The sequence below is a fragment of the Solanum tuberosum genome, unplaced genomic scaffold, assembly GCF_000226075.1.
Source record: "Solanum tuberosum cultivar DM 1-3 516 R44 unplaced genomic scaffold, SolTub_3.0 scf00092, whole genome shotgun sequence".
Taxonomy (NCBI): domain Eukaryota; kingdom Viridiplantae; phylum Streptophyta; class Magnoliopsida; order Solanales; family Solanaceae; genus Solanum; species Solanum tuberosum.
Window position 1 is genome coordinate 266750 of NW_006239019.1, and position 18219 is coordinate 284968.

General features: G+C 36.1%; 3 protein-coding genes across 3 annotated transcripts; 2 read left to right on the plus strand and 1 right to left on the minus strand.

The window, feature by feature from the left end:
- On the plus strand, positions 1–3421 carry LOC102590514 (uncharacterized). Its single transcript, XM_006347617.2, has 3 exons — positions 1–373; positions 2127–2264; positions 2878–3421. Exons 1-3 carry the CDS (start codon positions 188–190, stop codon positions 3268–3270), a joined length of 717 nt encoding a protein of 238 aa, XP_006347679.1. The 5' UTR covers positions 1–187; the 3' UTR covers positions 3271–3421.
- A 757-nt stretch (positions 3422–4178) lies between these two features.
- STC3'H (p-coumaroyl quinate/shikimate 3'-hydroxylase) lies at positions 4179–7158 on the plus strand. The gene is made up of 3 exons (XM_006347618.2): positions 4179–4700; positions 5773–6173; positions 6375–7158. The coding sequence occupies exons 1-3, from the start codon at positions 4202–4204 to the stop codon at positions 7017–7019; spliced, it is 1545 nt and encodes a 514-aa protein (XP_006347680.1). The 5' UTR covers positions 4179–4201; the 3' UTR covers positions 7020–7158.
- Positions 7159–7482: 324 nt separating this feature from the next.
- On the minus strand, positions 7483–17915 carry LOC102591226 (65-kDa microtubule-associated protein 5). The gene is made up of 11 exons (XM_006347619.2): positions 17668–17915; positions 15095–15298; positions 14753–15007; positions 14440–14655; positions 13724–13879; positions 13412–13571; positions 10845–10993; positions 9114–9201; positions 8420–8493; positions 8269–8343; positions 7483–8022 (listed from the first exon to the last, which is right to left on the minus strand). The coding sequence occupies exons 1-11, from the start codon at positions 17752–17754 to the stop codon at positions 7777–7779; spliced, it is 1710 nt and encodes a 569-aa protein (XP_006347681.1). The 5' UTR covers positions 17755–17915; the 3' UTR covers positions 7483–7776.
- Between the last annotated feature and the right edge of the window lie 304 nt (positions 17916–18219).

The window sequence follows — 18219 nt, forward strand, 5'->3', positions numbered from 1 at the left end:
GAGACGCATAACCCACTCAACGTGCATTCAAATCAAACCACAAAAACTAAACCATAAGAGGATTTTGGAGGCTCAAACACAGCCAATCGAAGAAGCAAGAGATTTCTACAAGTGGTTCTGCTTCTTCATCACTTCAATATACCTAAGAGACACCACCATTTTTGGGCTACAAACGAATTTGCAGATAATGGCTTGTGCTGCTTTATCAGCAAACAGCTGCACCATAGCTTCATCTTCCAGTGGAAGATTGAGCTTTTCCACATACCAAAAGGACTCAAAATTGAGGCAAAGACAGAGTCTCGTTCGATTCAGAATTCGGGCTTCAACTGATGATTCTGATTGCAATGCTGAAGAATGTGCCCCAGAGAAGGAGGTCAAATTTCCTCTTTGCTTTTCTTCAATTTATATAACTACTGTTGAATTTGTGTTTTTCTATTGATATTTGTTGACAGATGTAGAAAAAAGGAAGTGGGTATGTAGAATCTTGCACTCTCTCTAGTGAAAAGTTTTCCCTTTTTTAGAGTTTTGGGGAATTGTTTAGGTACGTAGCCAACTCTCGAAAACGATCTTGGATAATAATTATAGGTCAGGCCGGAGCTATTATGCAGGTTATAGGTTCGGCTGAACCAAGTAGCTTTGTCCAAACCCTTTATGTGTCTTAAGAAATCCATTGAATAAATACAAATTAGTAATTTAGAATCAAGTTGCATGAATGGACTAGAATTCTGAACCCATAAACTTTAAGTATGCCAACTTATGTTTCCGGAGACACTAAAAGTTGCTGCCTAAAGAGTGTGAATACTGTGCTCTAGCATTTGTGGATGATAATGATATATTTGTGTATACTGCTGCAACTAGTAAAGATGTCAGCAGTTTGATTTCACTTAGAATGTATAAGGTTGACGAGTTAATTCTGGAAAAGCTGCACATGAGAGTTGTATTTGTTTATACATATAGAGACATGTGGAATACTTTTTCCATGTCTAGTGAGGAAATCTTTTGCTATGAGTTGGGAGAAGGACCAGCACAAATTGAAATTCTTGTGGGGAGAAAATGAATTGGAGTAAGAATCTAAGAGACCATTTGATATGGCTAGCTGTAGGAAGGTTGTGGATAATGAAGCTTTCGTATTTTCTCTTGAATGAGTTTGTGAATGAAGGCACAAACTTGGTGTAAATTCTTTCATGAGTTATGCTTGTTTGTGATACATTGTATGTCAGGTTGCATTCATTACATGATTGCAACAATTTGTCTTTTCTTTCCGTGGAAGGAGAGTTAATCATGAGAATAAGAGTGTGTGATGCGAAAGCATGTTCTATAATATCTCAGAATCATAGATGATTTCAATTTTACCTCTGATTTCATCATCTTCAGTTTCCGTATGCACTTCTATGTGGCCTCATATTTTATCCATGATGGTGACAGTGAATGCATTTTTAGGCGTTTTTCATATTTCACACTGTGCCACTACTAAAAGTTTCAGATTTCCCAATGGACTTACCTATCATATTTACCTAGACATGACTGAAAACTTGTCACAAGTTCTTATCTTTGGTTGCAGTTGATAGTTGGTTCCAAATTTGCAGCATTGTTTTGTGGTATTGCTCCGTTTTGAATGTTTCATATCTTCCAGAATGCTTGATTTTCAGATACTGCTTACTAAGCAATCCATCTTATTTTCCTAGTAATTTATGTTTGTTTTCAACACATCAAATGTATGTTTCCTGCTTCAGACACAAATTGTCGCTATGCAGTCAAATTGTTATTTCAGATATTAATATTTAAAGAAGTACTCTCCAACTAGCTATTTCGAGGATGTTACTGTAGAAAACACATAATTGGAGTCTCAGTAAAAAAAAGGGGCTCCATCGGCATCTCATGACCTCACTGTTAAGCCAGTTTACAAGTGTACAGGAAGCATGTAATTGTTATTTTTCGCTCATAAAACAGAATTGCAAACGATGCTTATACACTCTTTGTGGTAATTTTGAGTTTGTTTGTTCTTCAGCCTTTACTTGAATAGCTTTTTGACAACCATTAGTGGATCAATATTGCATGTTATACCATCTAGCAAGATGGTAGTTCACACTGGAAAATATTGTGATTCATCTTTATATTGGAAACAGGTTGGGAAGGTGAGCATGGAATGGGTAGCCATGGACAACACCAAAGTGGTTGGGACATTTCCACCCCGTAAGCCGCGTGGCTGGACAGGGTATGTTGAGAAGGATACTGCTGGGCAGACAAATATATACTCTGTTGAGGTTAGTACTTCTATGTTCTGCAAAGACATCAGTTTTCTTGAAACTACATTGTTCAGGTGGTATAGAGCAAAGGAAGTTTCATATTATGACATGCAGTAGCTTTTGACATGAAAAACTATCATAGCGGGTTCACAATGAATTGGGAAGGATCTGACTCTCTGATACCATGATAGAAATCGACCTCATATTTAGAGCCAAGTGGATAGCCAAAGTATGTAGGCATGTAAAGCTGAGGAAGTATAGAGATCTCCGACCTCATATTCTAGAGATATCAGTGATCTAAAAAGGAGTCACATGATGAATCATAACATACCAATCGCTAGTCTTATGCTTTTACAAGACAAGCCGTGTTGCTTCTTTTGATTAACTCAATTTTTTCCCCTGCCCGATGGCCTCTCACTTAGTTTTTGATCAATGTGGCTAGGATTCTGTCTAAAATTCTTCAGAATTACTAACAAGTATATGATGGGTGAAAGTATATATATCTTGGCAATGTTACACTGAATCATCATTCTCTTTTGGTAGTTTGTAAGAGGAGATATTACTGTTTGACAACCTGTATGAAATGCTGTTATTTTATCAGTGTTATTGATGTTGCTTAATTTTGCAACAGCCCGCAGTTTATGTAGCAGAAAGTGCTATCAGCTCTGGGACTGCAGGCACCTCATCTGATGGAGCAGAGAACACCGCAGCTATTTCAGCTGGGATAGCCTTGATCTCTGTTGCAGCTGCTTCATCAGTTCTCCTTCAAGTTGGGAGGAACTCACCTCCTCTGGTACAAACAGTGGAGTACTCGGGACCATCCCTTAGCTACTATATCAACAAGCTTAAGCCAGCGGAAATAGTCCAAGCTTCAATAACCGAAGCACCAACTGCACCAGAAACCGAAGAAGTAGCAAATGCACCAGAAGTTGAAAGCTCTGCTCCTGAAGCTCCTGCTCCACAAGTTGAAGTCCAATCTGAAGCTCCTCAGGATACTTCAAGTTCAAGTTCTAACATCTCTTAGGACAAATCATTTTGTTTACTTGTATATTTTTATTTGTAGATGACCTAGTATACATATTTCAGTAAGTTTTTGTAATACTACTATTCAAAGAGAACTATTCTGCGTGTCGAAAATCAATTATGAATCCTTAATTGAGTTAGCTCAATGATCATATATACTCATAGATCTATACAAAATCCTAATTATTAATGTACTAATCAAATTGATCACAGCATCATCAATAACAAAGACTTGACTCTTAAGCATAAAATTGTAACCTTTCATTCATTGTCCATGCTTTGTTTCATCAACAAACATCATAACCTACTTTAGTCTTCAAGTGGGGCCATTTTACCAACCACATTCGTTCTTCAGCAACTGTACTGTGGGCGCCAATGTTTTGCACCAAAGGTTTCACCCATGGGCAAATGAATTCTTAAGCATAATGTTGACCTTACTATGAAGTTAGTAAAAATGGCGTAGCTTTTTTCGATAGTGTAATTGAAAAATAGGAACAAAAAAATTACCCTCCACAAAAACGCAAAAAAAAAGAAAAGAACTCCAACATATTATTCCTGAGTTTGAACTTTTATGAGTAAAACTCTAGTACATAATACTTCCTTAAATTAAAAAAAAAGAAGGTAAATTTCATAGTTGAAATTATAAGTCATGCTTCCTTAACAAGTTTACCCATTGACTATACATTTTCCTCACCAATCAAATCTTCATATACCTAATAATTTTTCTTTTTTCAAATTTAAAAATCCCTCAATCCTTCATGTTTTTCCATTTTTTAATCTTAAAAACCAAGACAAAACTCTTCACCAAAAAGCACCAACTACCATATTTCAAAAGACTAAAATACCCTTCACCAACTCCTCCACCACCTTTTTCCCTCCTTTCTTAATATAAAAACACCTACTACCCTTCTTTTTCTTCAATATCACTAATAATGGCTATTCCCATTTCTTTACCTGTTGCAATTCCTCTAGCTTTCATTTTCACATACATACTTTATCACCTCTACTACCGTCTCCGATTCAAGCTCCCGCCGGGACCAACTCCATGGCCCGTAGTCGGTAACCTCTACCAGATTAAGCCTGTTAGATTCCGATGCTTTTACGAGTGGGCAGAAACCTACGGCCCTGTAATCTCAGTTTGGTTCGGGTCGACTTTAAACGTCGTCGTTTCCAGCTCGGAGTTAGCGAAGGAAGTTCTGAAAGAAAAGGACCAGCAGTTGGCTGATCGGCATAGGAGCAGATCGGCGGCGAAGTTTAGCAGAGATGGACAAGATCTGATATGGGCTGATTATGGTCCTCATTATGTTAAGGTTAGAAAGGTTTGTACGATTGAGCTTTTTACGGCCAAAAGGCTTGAATCCCTTAGACCTATTCGAGAAGATGAAGTCACTGCCATGGTGGAGTCCATTTACAGAGATTGCAGTAGTCCTGGTAAGTTTTTCTTACTGATAATTTGAATTCCTGTTTTTTATTGCTTAAATGTATTTTCAGTTGGTAATTAGTAGTTCTTTTATTGAGAGAGAAATATTGAAAACACTACTTAAACTAATACATCCATGCTCTTTCGACATTAGTGAAATACACTCCTAAATTCTCATCAAATTTAGGTATGTTTTCAATACTTTTCTCGATTTTCATTTAAGAAAACCATGCTACAAGAGTTTCAGGCCACTTGTTATCATATGGCATATCGAGAGTGCTCTTACAAGAAGAGTTTCAGACCACTTGTTATGTCATGTGGCATATCGGGAGTGTATTGAGGGTGTATCTAAGTTTAATTAGTCAAGTAGAGTCTTGTTTTCAAGACTGCCAATAGTTCGGGGACGAAACTAATAATTTGCACATTTGCGTGCTTTCAATTTCTCCTTTTTATCGATCTTTAATTGCTATTCCCTTATTCCCAATTTATGTGACATAGTTTGACGGAATATGAAGTTTAAGAAAGACTTACCAATGTTAATATCTATCATACTTGAAAAAGTTATTTATAGCAATGAAAGTGTATTCATGTAGATAAGCAAAATAGTCTTTTTCTAGTAAGAGGTTGATAAATTTGGTGGTTTTCTTTTTCATTTTGGGTCCATGGAGTTGTTGGGAATGGCCTCAAATAAAATGGTGAGTTGACTAATATCAACCTACTATCATTTTCCAAATAATAATAACATAGAAAAATAAATGGTGAATAAGCACCACCTTAAATAGCTGGTGTGGTTGGTGAGTTGGTAATGGTAGACCAAACTTTGAATAAGACCCGCTACTATAGCTCCCCTGACCCCACTTATCGGATTACACTAGATATGTTGTTGTAACTACTATCTAATGGGAATCACTCAAGTGCATTTATGAGAAAAAAGTTTTCATATATTCCTGATCAGTTGTCAATAATTGTAGAGAAAACTATGTTTGTTTGGTTTGAACCTACTGATCACTAGTACTGTGAAAATTTCGAGTGTACAATCTTGAACCATATGGTGTTAAATGTAAGAATATGGTAATTGTGTAGATAACATAGGGAAGAGTCTGCTAGTGAAGAAGTACCTTGGAGCAGTGGCCTTCAACAACATAACAAGGCTTGCCTTTGGGAAGAGGTTTGAAAACTTTGAAGGTGTAATTGATGAACAAGGAAACGAGTTCAAGGCGATTGTTGCCAATGGATTGAAGCTTGGAGCATCCCTTGCCATGGCCGAACACATCCCATGGCTTCGCTGGATGTTCCCTCTTGATGAGGATGCTTTTTCTAAGCATGGGGAACGTAGAGACCGTCTCACCCGAGCTATTATGGAGGAGCACACCCTTGCTCGCCAGAAGAGTGGAGGAGCTGCCAAGCAGCACTTTTTTGATGCATTGTTGACTCTCCAACAGAAATATGACCTAAGTGACGACACTCTCATTGGCTTACTTTGGGTAAGCAAATTAGTAGTATAAACTTTCCTCACAAAAGGAGATAGAATGATTGCTGCTAGAATCCACTGAGATTCGCCTTTTGTCGCTCTGAGTCTCTCTGATACTCATAAAAGAGCTAAAATGAGATTATGTTTAGATGAATACCTATAATAGTGAGTGTGAATTGTGATGAGCTTTGAACTGATCTCGCTGAAATTACAGGACATGATCACAGCAGGAATGGACACAACTGCAATCTCTGTTGAATGGGCAATGGCTGAGGTGATCAAGAACCCAAGAGTGCAGCAGAAGGCCCAAGAAGAACTTGACCAAGTGATCGGCTACGAGCGTGTGATGAACGAAACAGACTTCCCCAACCTCCCATATCTGCAATGCGTGGCCAAGGAAGCGCTAAGGCTACACCCTCCAACTCCTCTAATGCTCCCACATAGAGCCAACGCCAACGTCAAGATTGGTGGCTACGACATTCCTAAGGGCTCCAACGTGCACGTGAACGTCTGGGCTGTTGCTCGCGACCCCAAGGTGTGGAATAACCCGTTGGAGTTCAGACCAGAGAGGTTCCTCGAGGAAGATGTGGACATGAAGGGTCATGATTTTAGGCTACTCCCATTTGGTGCTGGTAGAAGAGTGTGTCCAGGGGCACAATTAGGTATCAACTTGGTGACCTCTATGTTGGGCCATCTGTTGCACCATTTTCATTGGACTCCTTCTAATGGATTGAGCCCAGAGGAGATTGATATGGGTGAAAACCCTGGACTTGTTACCTACATGAGGACTCCATTACAGGCCGTTGCCACTCCCAGATTGCCAGCTGAGTTGTATAAACGAATTGCAGTCGACATGTAAAAACAAAAAAAAAAAACTAAAGGGGAAGAATTGGATAAGCCAAAAAGTTACACTCCCCAGTAAAAGAGTTTTTCTTTTTTATTTTGCTTTCCTTTTTGTTGTTACAGTATGTGATACGTCAAAAAAATTCAACTTTGAACCCCAAGTCCAATTTCTTTTGTACTATTTTTATTTTAATATCAGCTAGTACTTCATGAATTTCTTTTTTGTTTCTGGTTGGTTAAAGAGATCGTGTTTTAGTGAATGATAGTCAAATCTTTGTTTTCTTATCCAATCACAAGTAGGATCTAGGGAGGGTGGCATATATGCAACCTTATCCTTACCTTGTGAAGGTAGAAAGACTATTTTTGATAGACTCCCGACTCAAGTAAAGAATATGGAAAAGCAAGTGTGTACTGCAAATACTGTAGTGAAAAATCATGATGAAAACAATTGAAGAAAGAAGAGTAGCAACAACAAATTATACAATAACCAAAGCATGGAAACATGTGCAATACAAAATCGAAGATATAAGATAGTACTTATGTTAAAAGGCAAGCCTTTGCTATTAAAGTAGAAAATGGTTTGGCTCTTGGGGCAATATTACCAGACATACTAAAAAAGTTGCTGTAAAGAAAATGAAGAGGATGATATGTGCATTTTCATGCCCATTATTCTAATATATGCTATACTACCTCACGGAGGATCAGTGGGTTTAGCTTGTGCAAAATCAGCAGATATGTATACCTTTCTACAAGTCAAAATTACAGTCCTAAAGTCATCCACATTTCTGATCATCCTTTGCAAGGCTTACGTAGTTTACGGGTATTGCAGCACCAACATGACCACTCCCTCTCTTTTCCTTCCCTATGGATGCACCATAACGACCTGAAGGCGTAGACATACGTCGACTATTTGGAGTTCCGGGCACTGTGTTAGCATTACCCAGAGGTTTCTTGGCAGACTTTGAACCGTAGATTGTTTCTTGTTCTACAGCAAATTGATCTTGGAGCCGCTTTTGTTCCTGAAACATATACATTACTCAATCATCCAAATCTAAATACATATGCTATATTGACTATGGCATGCATGGTCGAAGCATCAAACACAATTACATTCGCATAACATATACCATCCCTTCAATCATAATCACAAAACAGCCAACAAAAGACTGATTACCAGACCCTTGCTCAGCTAAGAGCAGTTCCTCACTAACATCTGAACAAAAGATTCAGAAATAAGTATCAGACAAGAGAATAAAAAGTAATACCCGAGATCTACGTTTCTCTTCTTGTTTTTCCTGTCGCGAGATGATGTACTCTTCCAAAGTATGCAATAGAGGGGCCTAGACACAAAAAAGTTCTGGTCTGAAGGTGCAGTACCACAACATCATCTTAAATAAAAAACAGTATTGAACTCACTTTGTGATACAAAAATGGCATTCCTCTCTCCTTCTCCCAGGCCTTTATCTTAGCAGTCAAGTTTTCAACAAGAGCTGCATTATAGGTTCAGACTTCAGTCACTATATGATAATTGCTGACATATAATATTCAAACACACTTAAGATTAGAATGTGCTGAAAATACATTGATGTCGAACCTAATACTATTAGTGTGTCCAAGAACATAATTTAGTTAATGATTACCACATCAGATATGGACCACGAGCACCTTTTAGGCTTAACTGATCAACGAAAGCTATGTAATACACCAAGTAACAAGGAAAAATAAAAAGAAAACCAAATTAATAGACCTGACTGGTACTTTAATTTCAAGTACCAAAACTTGTTCAGCCATAATAAATAGGCCATAGAGTCTCCAAAATCAAATATTAGTTTCCACGTTCCAGAGTAGATAACCAAGATTTCAAAGAGAAATAGGTGAACTAGTATGTTTGTAATCAGAAGAACAGATGAAATTTGAAGGTGGGAAAGCGGTGGGATAAAGACCAAAAACAAGAAGCTTCTTCATATAGTAATTAACAGAAATCCACAATTATGCATAATTCTCCTCGAAAAGGAAACAATAGTGCATCATGAAGCTACTAATACTGGTCTATCAGGGGAGGATGAGGGAAGAGGTGTAGATCAAAGGAGATAAATGAGTACAAGCTCACATGGTATTTTGCTGACCAAAATCCGTGCTTTCTCTGCACGTTTCAAATTGATGTGAACACCTTTCCCAGCACTATAACGATTATCATCCTGTAAAAAAAAGTGAATCATGATTTAGTGGGAAACTCAAGTTGCAAACTATATCTTATGCAGCATGAGATACGTTATGCTTCTAAACTATCAGATACTCAACCATTTCATCCTTTTTTTTGTTCCCTCAAGAAGCCTGACTAAAACTAGGCAAGCCACCCAAGCATTGAAAAAGTAAGAACTTGTGATTGAAGAAAATGATACAAAGTGCATGGATGAGCAAATCAAGTCATCACCTAATTTTGCTGGACTGCACTTATGCTTCATATTTTATACCAGCATAAAAAAGATGGAATACAGAAAGGGTCAGTTTACTGGGGGTATCACAGAGAGCACCTCAAACAATATGTGGGACACAACCAATTACCAATGTGGCCAACTTTTAGCAATGGAAATGAATAAGCAGACTGATTGATACAAGCTATAATCAACCAATTGTACAGTACTTATCAACCAATTTGTTACTAGCCTACAGAAACCAATAACTTAGAAAAAACCCAGCAAATTAACAATGCACTGAAATCCTCAGGCATGTCTCTGTTATCACAAAAAAACATAGAAAAAGAGTCAGGTGTCTACTAGGTATTTAAGTGCAAAGTCCAATTGAAGTGTTAGCTTTAGTGAATAAAGGACATGGATGAAAAAAGAATCAAAGAAAATTTAAGTAACCACAAGAAGAAAAATAGATATTCTTTTTTTTTTTAACAAGAAAAATAGCTATTCTTACAACTGCAATTTTTTTTTTTTTGAAAAGGTAACTTGTATTATAAACACAGGAATACTCAGGACGTATTCCAGTAATACTTACAATCAGAAATACAAAAGTGATGTTGTTTTCCTATGGACCAAAGAATTGAAAAACTGCAATAATTGGAAAGAATTCTAAACCATGTCAATACAGATCAGAACCATTTTAAGTTATGATTCATATGACAAGTCACTAAAAGCTTCATTACTAAATTATTACTCTCTGTCCCAATTTAAATGTCTCACTTTCCCTTTTGGTCTGTCTCAAAAAGAGCATCTCTTTTTATATTTAGTAAGTTTTCCAATTCCAACATTTTACGTGGCAAATTTAAGCCCACAAGATCTAAAGGACTACACCCATCTTTAATTTAAGACCACAATATTCAGAAGACTCCCTTTATTTCTCAAACTCCATGCTCAGTCAAACTAAGACACTTAAATTGGGACCGAGGGAATAATTTTCTATGCCAAAATACTAACATATTTATCCAATTCTTAGTAATTAGGATATTGCTTTGAAAACTATATTTATTATTTAGTGTTGTCCTCTTTTAAGACAGACTCGTGGATGTGTTCGGTGTGCGCTAAAGCACTTTTTGAGTGAAGCAAAGCAGCAAGTCCACACTGCATTGAACATTAGGCCTTAAGCTCACCATAAGAGAGGAAGGGGAGGGGTGGAGGGGGTCCAACACTAAGTTTGAGATGCCAGACTTCCCCAAGTAGCTTGCAGTGGATATCAGATTATGACATATCTACAGTTGATATAAAGTTGACCTACAACATAAGGATAAAAAAAAGGAAAATGGAAGAGGTTTACTTTATGCACATATGCTCCATATGATTCATAACTGAGTATAATTCACAAGTAAACACCTGTATTTATGTAGATGGTATACCTTTTCATACTCATCAAGCCAACTTTCCTCTTGAGAAGCATGTTTCCACTTCTCCACTTTATCTAATACTTCTTTCCTGCTTGAAGCTTGCTCTTTGGCTTTCACCACCTGATCATCCATGCTTGAAAGCAGATTAGAGAGATCACTGCCTGTAATGGATTATAATAATAGATTGTATAAGAGAACATCAACCTAATATTAATGAAGTCTATCTTTCAATTCTACTGATGATAACTATAGACATGTTAAGATGCAAGAGGCCTGGAAACATTTGCTTTCCTGCTCCAAAGTACAGGATAGTGTGTTCAACAAAAACTGAGAATGAATGCACAACTCAGCAAAAAAAATACATATCCTCTTCTGAATCATTAAAGTCAGAGTTGTTAACTGTCAATTGATACCGACCATAACACTCTCTCCCAGCAATTTTCATATATATTTTTTCACTAGAGGTATAATGAGCATTCATGAAGAAAAAAGAGGAGAGTCAAATTGAGGGAGGAATTCATATCTTCCTGTGAGGGTGGGAATAGAGGCTGCAAAGATAAGAAGTCACAGCCTAAGCACTGAGTCACTGTAGTGGTGGCTAGTTGAATTGCTTTAATGCAGAAAGCTTAACTTACTAGAACTGTGGGTTTCATCTGTCCACTACTCAGCCTTATGTAAATAGAATTAGGAGGATCCATCCAATAGTTTAATGACTTGCTTAGGCCATCTAAGAGGTAAAGTCTCCTCCCATTCACCATAGGTTAATGCTTTATCCCTTTTCTTGTTGCAGTTGAGCACTCATTTAGAGGCCCTTCAGAACTTCTGGAAATAGTTTTTTTGAAGCCTTTAATCTTCTCATCTAGTGTGGAATGATTCAACAGGTTACATCCAGGTTGTTCAAACAGTTTCTAGTAATGAAATGGCTAAACAATGAAAGAAAACTTACAAGGTTATATTCATTATAGGTTGTTCAAACAGTTTCTAGTAATTAAATGGCTAAACAATGAAAGAAAACTTACAAGGTTATATTCATTATAGGTTGTTCAAACAGTTTCTAGTAATGAAATGGCTAAACAATGAAAGAAACTTACAAGGTTATATTCATTATAGGTTGTTCAAACAGTTTCTAGTAATTAAAATGGCTAAACAATGAAAGAAAACTTACAGGTTATATTCATTATAGGTTGTTCAAACAGTTTCTAGTAATGAAATGGCTAAACAATGAAAGAAAACTTACAAGGTTATATTCATTATAGGTTCATGTAATGCCCTTAGAATATCTTGTTCAAGAAAGGCCCTTATGAATTCAAAACTATTCATCATGTCCATCTTCTATCAAACTTTATGAACAGCATAGAGTTGTTAGGATCTGAAAAATATGAAAGTCCTCTTATTTGATATTTGCATGTAACACTTCATATCAGCCAAGATGAGTTTTAAGAAGGGAACACTGTGACTCTGTGAGCCCTTCAGTTTCATCTGACGGGGTTGATACCTATTGCGATTAGATCTGTCCACAAGCTATCCATTGCCTTACCATTAGATATGAAAAGGGTTATTGATCACTCCATCCTTCATCCATCACAGGGTATACTTTATTTCATGTATCATTATCATTACATCAGTGGGAACGCTGTTTGATTTGGTAGGTGAGCCATGCATACCTCATCCTCAATAGCTATGTCTTCCTTTTGAGTTATGCTTAGGAATCCATCCACCAGGTCTCATACTAAGTCATCTTGAGACAAGCAACAATTTTTAACTATATTTTAATTTGTCTACATCAGGTACTAATTCCTTTCACATGGTTGTGATGGGTAGTGTTGGTATTTGAAATGCCTATCTAAAGTCAAAACTTAAAATTCATGTAGTTTAGTCAACTTCATTCAGTAGATTATTAACAGTTTAAGTGGAAAATAGATCATATGCTAGTCTCTCCTTTATTGCCATAACATTCAGTTTACTTGCACGTGGTTCACAATCTAGAAGAACATTTTCTCTAGGTGCCAACTGATCCCACTAGTTTGAGTGTTTCCTCCATTTCTAATGGAGATGTTGACTGCTGAATTCAAGTTGTAACCAATGAACGTTTCTTTGAGTTGACAATTCAAAAGAAAAAACACACAAGAGCAGAACATGCCATCAAGGACTATATCATCTCCAACATAAGGATTTCATACACACTGTTCTTTTCCAAGTCAGAAGTCAAGAGCTAATACCCAGTCAAATGCAACCTAAAGATGATGAGACCGAGATAGGGTAGCTTCTTTCCCTTAGCATATGAAAGTAAATCCAAACCAACCATTACTTTTAAGAATCAGCACCATACACTTGCCTCTACCAAAAAAGCATGTGCAGTGCAGCTAAAACATCAGAAATGGATGTAAGTGTTTTTTCACTTAAAACCCAGCACACAACAATGGAACAGACCATAAGTTGGAAACAAAACAATGAAATTAGAAATAGGAATCATTCAAGAAAAATTGTTTTTCAACAGAATTAACTTTTGTTTTAAGAACAAACAGTTAAATCACATCAAAGCCACAGAAAATAAATGAGATAAAGTAAACTGAATGTACCAGACTCCATAAGCTGGATTAAAATCTGGCGTGCAGTCTCACTGTCTACATCCATATGAACATTCCTATAGATTTCCTCAAGCTCATTTTGTCTCTTAAATATCAATTCTCTCAGCTTACTGGTCTTTAGAGCATTTAAACGCTCAACTTCCACTTCAGCCTACCAACATAGAAATGAGAAGCGGTAAGAGATGGTAGTAGAGGAAGTAGTTTGGTTTAGATGAAACCAAGTAGAATATCTTTGCAGATTTTTTCTCGCATCCCCCCAAAGACTCAAATGGATAAAGAGAAAGGAATAATTACTCAATGTACCTGCTCAACAATGTGAATGGCAAGGGATCCTTGTCTAGTTATCTCATCAATAGAGGAAGAAACTAAGGAAGTAACATGGTTAAACCTCAGTTGTTCCTCCATTGGCATGTCCATGAGGTTCCAAAGTTCTATTAGAGAGCTGCCAAGATCTTGAAGCTGCACCAATAAAATAAAATAAAATGTAAAAAGAATCAACATTATTTTTTATAAGGTAATATTTAAATAATTACCAAGGGCTTATAATATTAAATATATTGGTTATAATGCAATAAATAATAATATACGAATCATATGTAGCGAGTGTTTTCTGATAGGGTAAATCTAAAGCAGAAAGTAACCACAAAAGCAGAAAACATTCCAAACGACTCTCAATCATGTTTACCCACCTAAATTTTTAGTTGTTAAAATTTTGAAAGAAGTAACAATTTCTTGATCATTTCATTCAGTTAAAGCGAAAAATGACTTGCAGCAATATGAGTTTCAAAATGTTATGTGGCCATAGACTGATACAAAACGGTACTTGTAAGCTATCATACATAGGTGGTAAAAACAAGAAGATTGCCCCACTAGGCGCACTAATATGATATGCATCCATGCAAGTCTACTCAAAACAAATAAAAAACTTGCGAGCACTTTGGTCCCTATATATTTTAGAGAGACTATTCCACTAAAAGTAAAATGCAAAACATGGAGAGATTGGTTGATGATTCGCTCACCCTTTCTAGCCGCTGCTGTTTCAATTGCTTCAGTGAATTGACTTCACTTGTCAAGCTAGCAAGTGTTTCATTGCTTATGCTCTTTGATTGTACATTCAAATGATTCGCCAAGCTTGGATTGATATTAGCTATTATATTCTTGAAATCAAGTGACATAACTACTGTAAGGTCATGAATTGCGCTCATATAGCTATTGACTCGTTGCAAACGCAGGTTCTGCAGAAAAGGACAAAAGTTAACAGATTGAATTGAAATGATATGTAATTTGTTTTATTCCAGCAAAAATTAGAGGCAGAAAAATCAGCTAACTAACCTTTTCAGACTGAAGTTCCTGAAGATGTGACTTCAGTTCTCCCAATCTCTTAGCGGTCAAGTCTTGTTCACTTACTTGAATATCTGTAGGACTAATTACTGTGTCATTTCCTGCTATTTCTGCACAAATCGCTGCTATCTGTGTTTCTATATTCAAGAACTCTTTAATCCTTTCATGTTTCTTTGTCCTTATGTCTTTTAACACAGGATCAATAACAGCCAATTTCTGCTTCAGGGTACCTTTCATCTTTCCAGACTGAAAAATAAGAAAAGAGTTAATTATTAAAAAGAAAATACTGAATGATGGAGAAGTTTAAGGATTCCAAAGAAACATAGGACAAACCAATGGCAAAGAAACTTGTTCTCCAAGGGAAGATACAAGTTTGGAAATTTCTGCATCAGCCTCAGCTAATAACAGATGCAGCTCAGCTTTGTATTTTCTCTCTTTATCTACATTTCTACGGTAAATGTCGAGGCATTCCTGCTCAACTTGAAGAAGCTTTTTGTCCCTCTCACTGTCACTCTCCCCAATCTCATCCCATATTTCCTTCAGACAAAAAATGACAGGTTATTTGAATAGATTCTACCTCCAAACTCCAAAGTCTAAGTGAAAATGCAGCAGATCATACCACCACAAGAGGGAAAGTAGGAGAAAAATGCATCAGTCTCCAAATTAAGGAAACATAGACTTCAAAAGATAGTTCCCTTAGCAGACCAAGCAAAATTCTTGAATAAATGCTAAACTACTTTCAGGAATCCATTGAACCATTAGTATTTGGGTAGATCAGTGAGTAAGGTCATGGCACCACAATACAAATATTAATGAGTCCATTGCAACAGACTAAGTTTAAGAAAAAGGAAAACACCTCTTCGCCTTCTTTTATTCAGACAGAAACTTTCTAATCTTTTACAACTCAAAAACCTCAAGGGAAGTGTTTAAACTACATCATTTGCACTTTGCAATTATATATCAAATGCGTAAGCAGAAAAGCAAAATAAGTCTATTCCGATAATGGTCAAGAAAGAAGCTAATAACTAGAATTAAATGAAAAAGGAAATTTTACAAGCAGCAAATCATTTTTGCTAACAGTGTCAGGGGCAACTATATATGAATATTCTGGCAACAATCAAGCAGGAAACTTATCATGCAGCTGAACCACCTTTGGAAAACACATACAGAGGAGTTCAACCATAACTTCCAAAGTGAAAACAAGACAAGATAAGAAGCAGCTATACAAACATTGAACCAACTTAACATTCATGTCAAAAATCAACAGAAATGCTGAAAGAAAACAAGTACAATAGTAATACAAATAGTAACGCCAGATTATGCATGGAAATGCTCATGCTATAGAGGCATGTCTAATACCAAAGCATAATTAAAATAACTTTAAGCAATTTAAGCCACATCCTTAGGCCCATCAATAGCATTTGCAATCTCTACTAAGTTTTGAAGCTAAAAGCTATCATATCTCAAATTTCTCATTTCCAGAAGTTCAAGTTCATTTGTGCCCTGATGAATGAAAACAGTTTGCAAGACATCCCCAGTTCAGATGATGTACTTTCACTTCATCAAATGTTAGTAGCTATAAAAAAATTCAGACATACTCAGATACACTAATGAATCATACAGAAACAAGAATACAGAGATACATGAAAAACAAAGCTACTGACATGAAATACTTGATATGCCAAACTGGAGCCACCCATAAAGAATATAACAATTCAACCTAAATATGTCAAAGACATTAAGCAAACTGTTGAAACATCCAATTTGTTCCACCAACAACCAAGAGAATCCTACTTTCAGAACTCTCATTCATAATCAATTCTTCTCAATTCCATTCAAGTAAAAAAAGAAGATACTGATTATTGTCATATTCAATCATATGCCACTAAAGTCACACCCCCTTATGATCAATTCCAAAAAATTCTATCATGTTTCCCTGTAACCACCTCCACAACAATTAAAAACAAGAATCTGAACACCCAAAGTTCAAGATTATAGTATGCAACTCTTATCTACCACAACTTTTGGGTCTTATGTACGTACTTGTATGTATGTATGTGTGATGTACATGAGTACCAGAAAGAGAAAAGAAAAAAGGACAGAACAACAACAGCAACAACCCAATTTGACATTTAATTCATACTCTTACTATAAAGACACAGTTAAAAGGGAAGGAAAACCACAAAACCCCAAAATCTTTATTGAATAAACAAACTTAAGAAACTAATCCAACTTAATATATTTCTATTATATCTCTTCTTAAAACACAATCTTGATTCCCAAAAACCACTGGGTACCCAAAAAGAAAAACCAAGAATCGTTTTCAAAGATGCATTAGAACAAAAAAAAAAGATGAAATAGAAGAATAACTGCAATTCTTGAAGTAGAGAGCCACAAGTAGTAGTGGCCGACTTAGAAATAAGAGACTGATTATTGGCATATTCAATCATATACCACTAAACTCACACCCACTAATGATCAATTCCAAAATTTTCTATCATGTTTCCCAGTAACCACCTCCACAGCAATTAAAAACAAGAATCTGAACACACAAAGTTCAAGCTTATCGTATACAACTCTTATTGACCACAAATCTTGGGTCTAATGTAGGTGTTTCTATGTGTGTGTGATGTACGTGTGTACCAGAAAACATAACAACAACCCAATTTGACATTTAATTCATACTCTTACTATAAACACACGGTTAAAAAAAGGAAAAGCACAAAACCCCAAAATCTTGATTGAATAAACAAACTCAAGAAACTAATCCAATTGAATGTATTTCTATTGTATCTCCTTAAAACACAATCTTGATTCCCAAAAACCACTGGGTACCCAAAAAGAAAGACCAAGAATCATTTTCAAAGACGCATTCGAACAAACAAAAAGATGAAACAGAAGAATACCTGCAATTCTTGAAGTAGAGAGCTACAAGTGGTAGTGGCCGACTTAGAAAGAGAGAGCGGAGAGGAAACACTAACAGTAATCGACATTGTCGATTTTTCAAACGAAACCCTAGAAATCAGAGAGGAGAATATGGCGATGTATCTTTTAAATTTAAATTTGGCAGCAAAGATTTTGGCGTTATAAATGTATTGAGATTTTGGGAGATTTTGCCTTTTGCTTTTTTGGGCGGGAAAACTCTTCTAAATTCCCCTATTTGTCTCCTTTAACCTTTCTTTTATATTCCTTTTTATTGTCTTCTCATTTTTTTCATTTTCTTTTTTATATATCGTATTTTTTCAAAGGTCTTTCAGAAATAGTAGTGATAAGATCTATGTACACTCTATCCTCCTCATACTATATTTAGTGAATTTTATTGGGTATGTTGTTGTTGTATAATATTTTCCTTTATTTAGGAGTTTGGTATGTTATCAATTTTTTGATTGGTCAAATTTTTTACAATTTTTTTTTGAAAAATTGTATAAAATAACAAACTATTAATTCAAATTAAATGT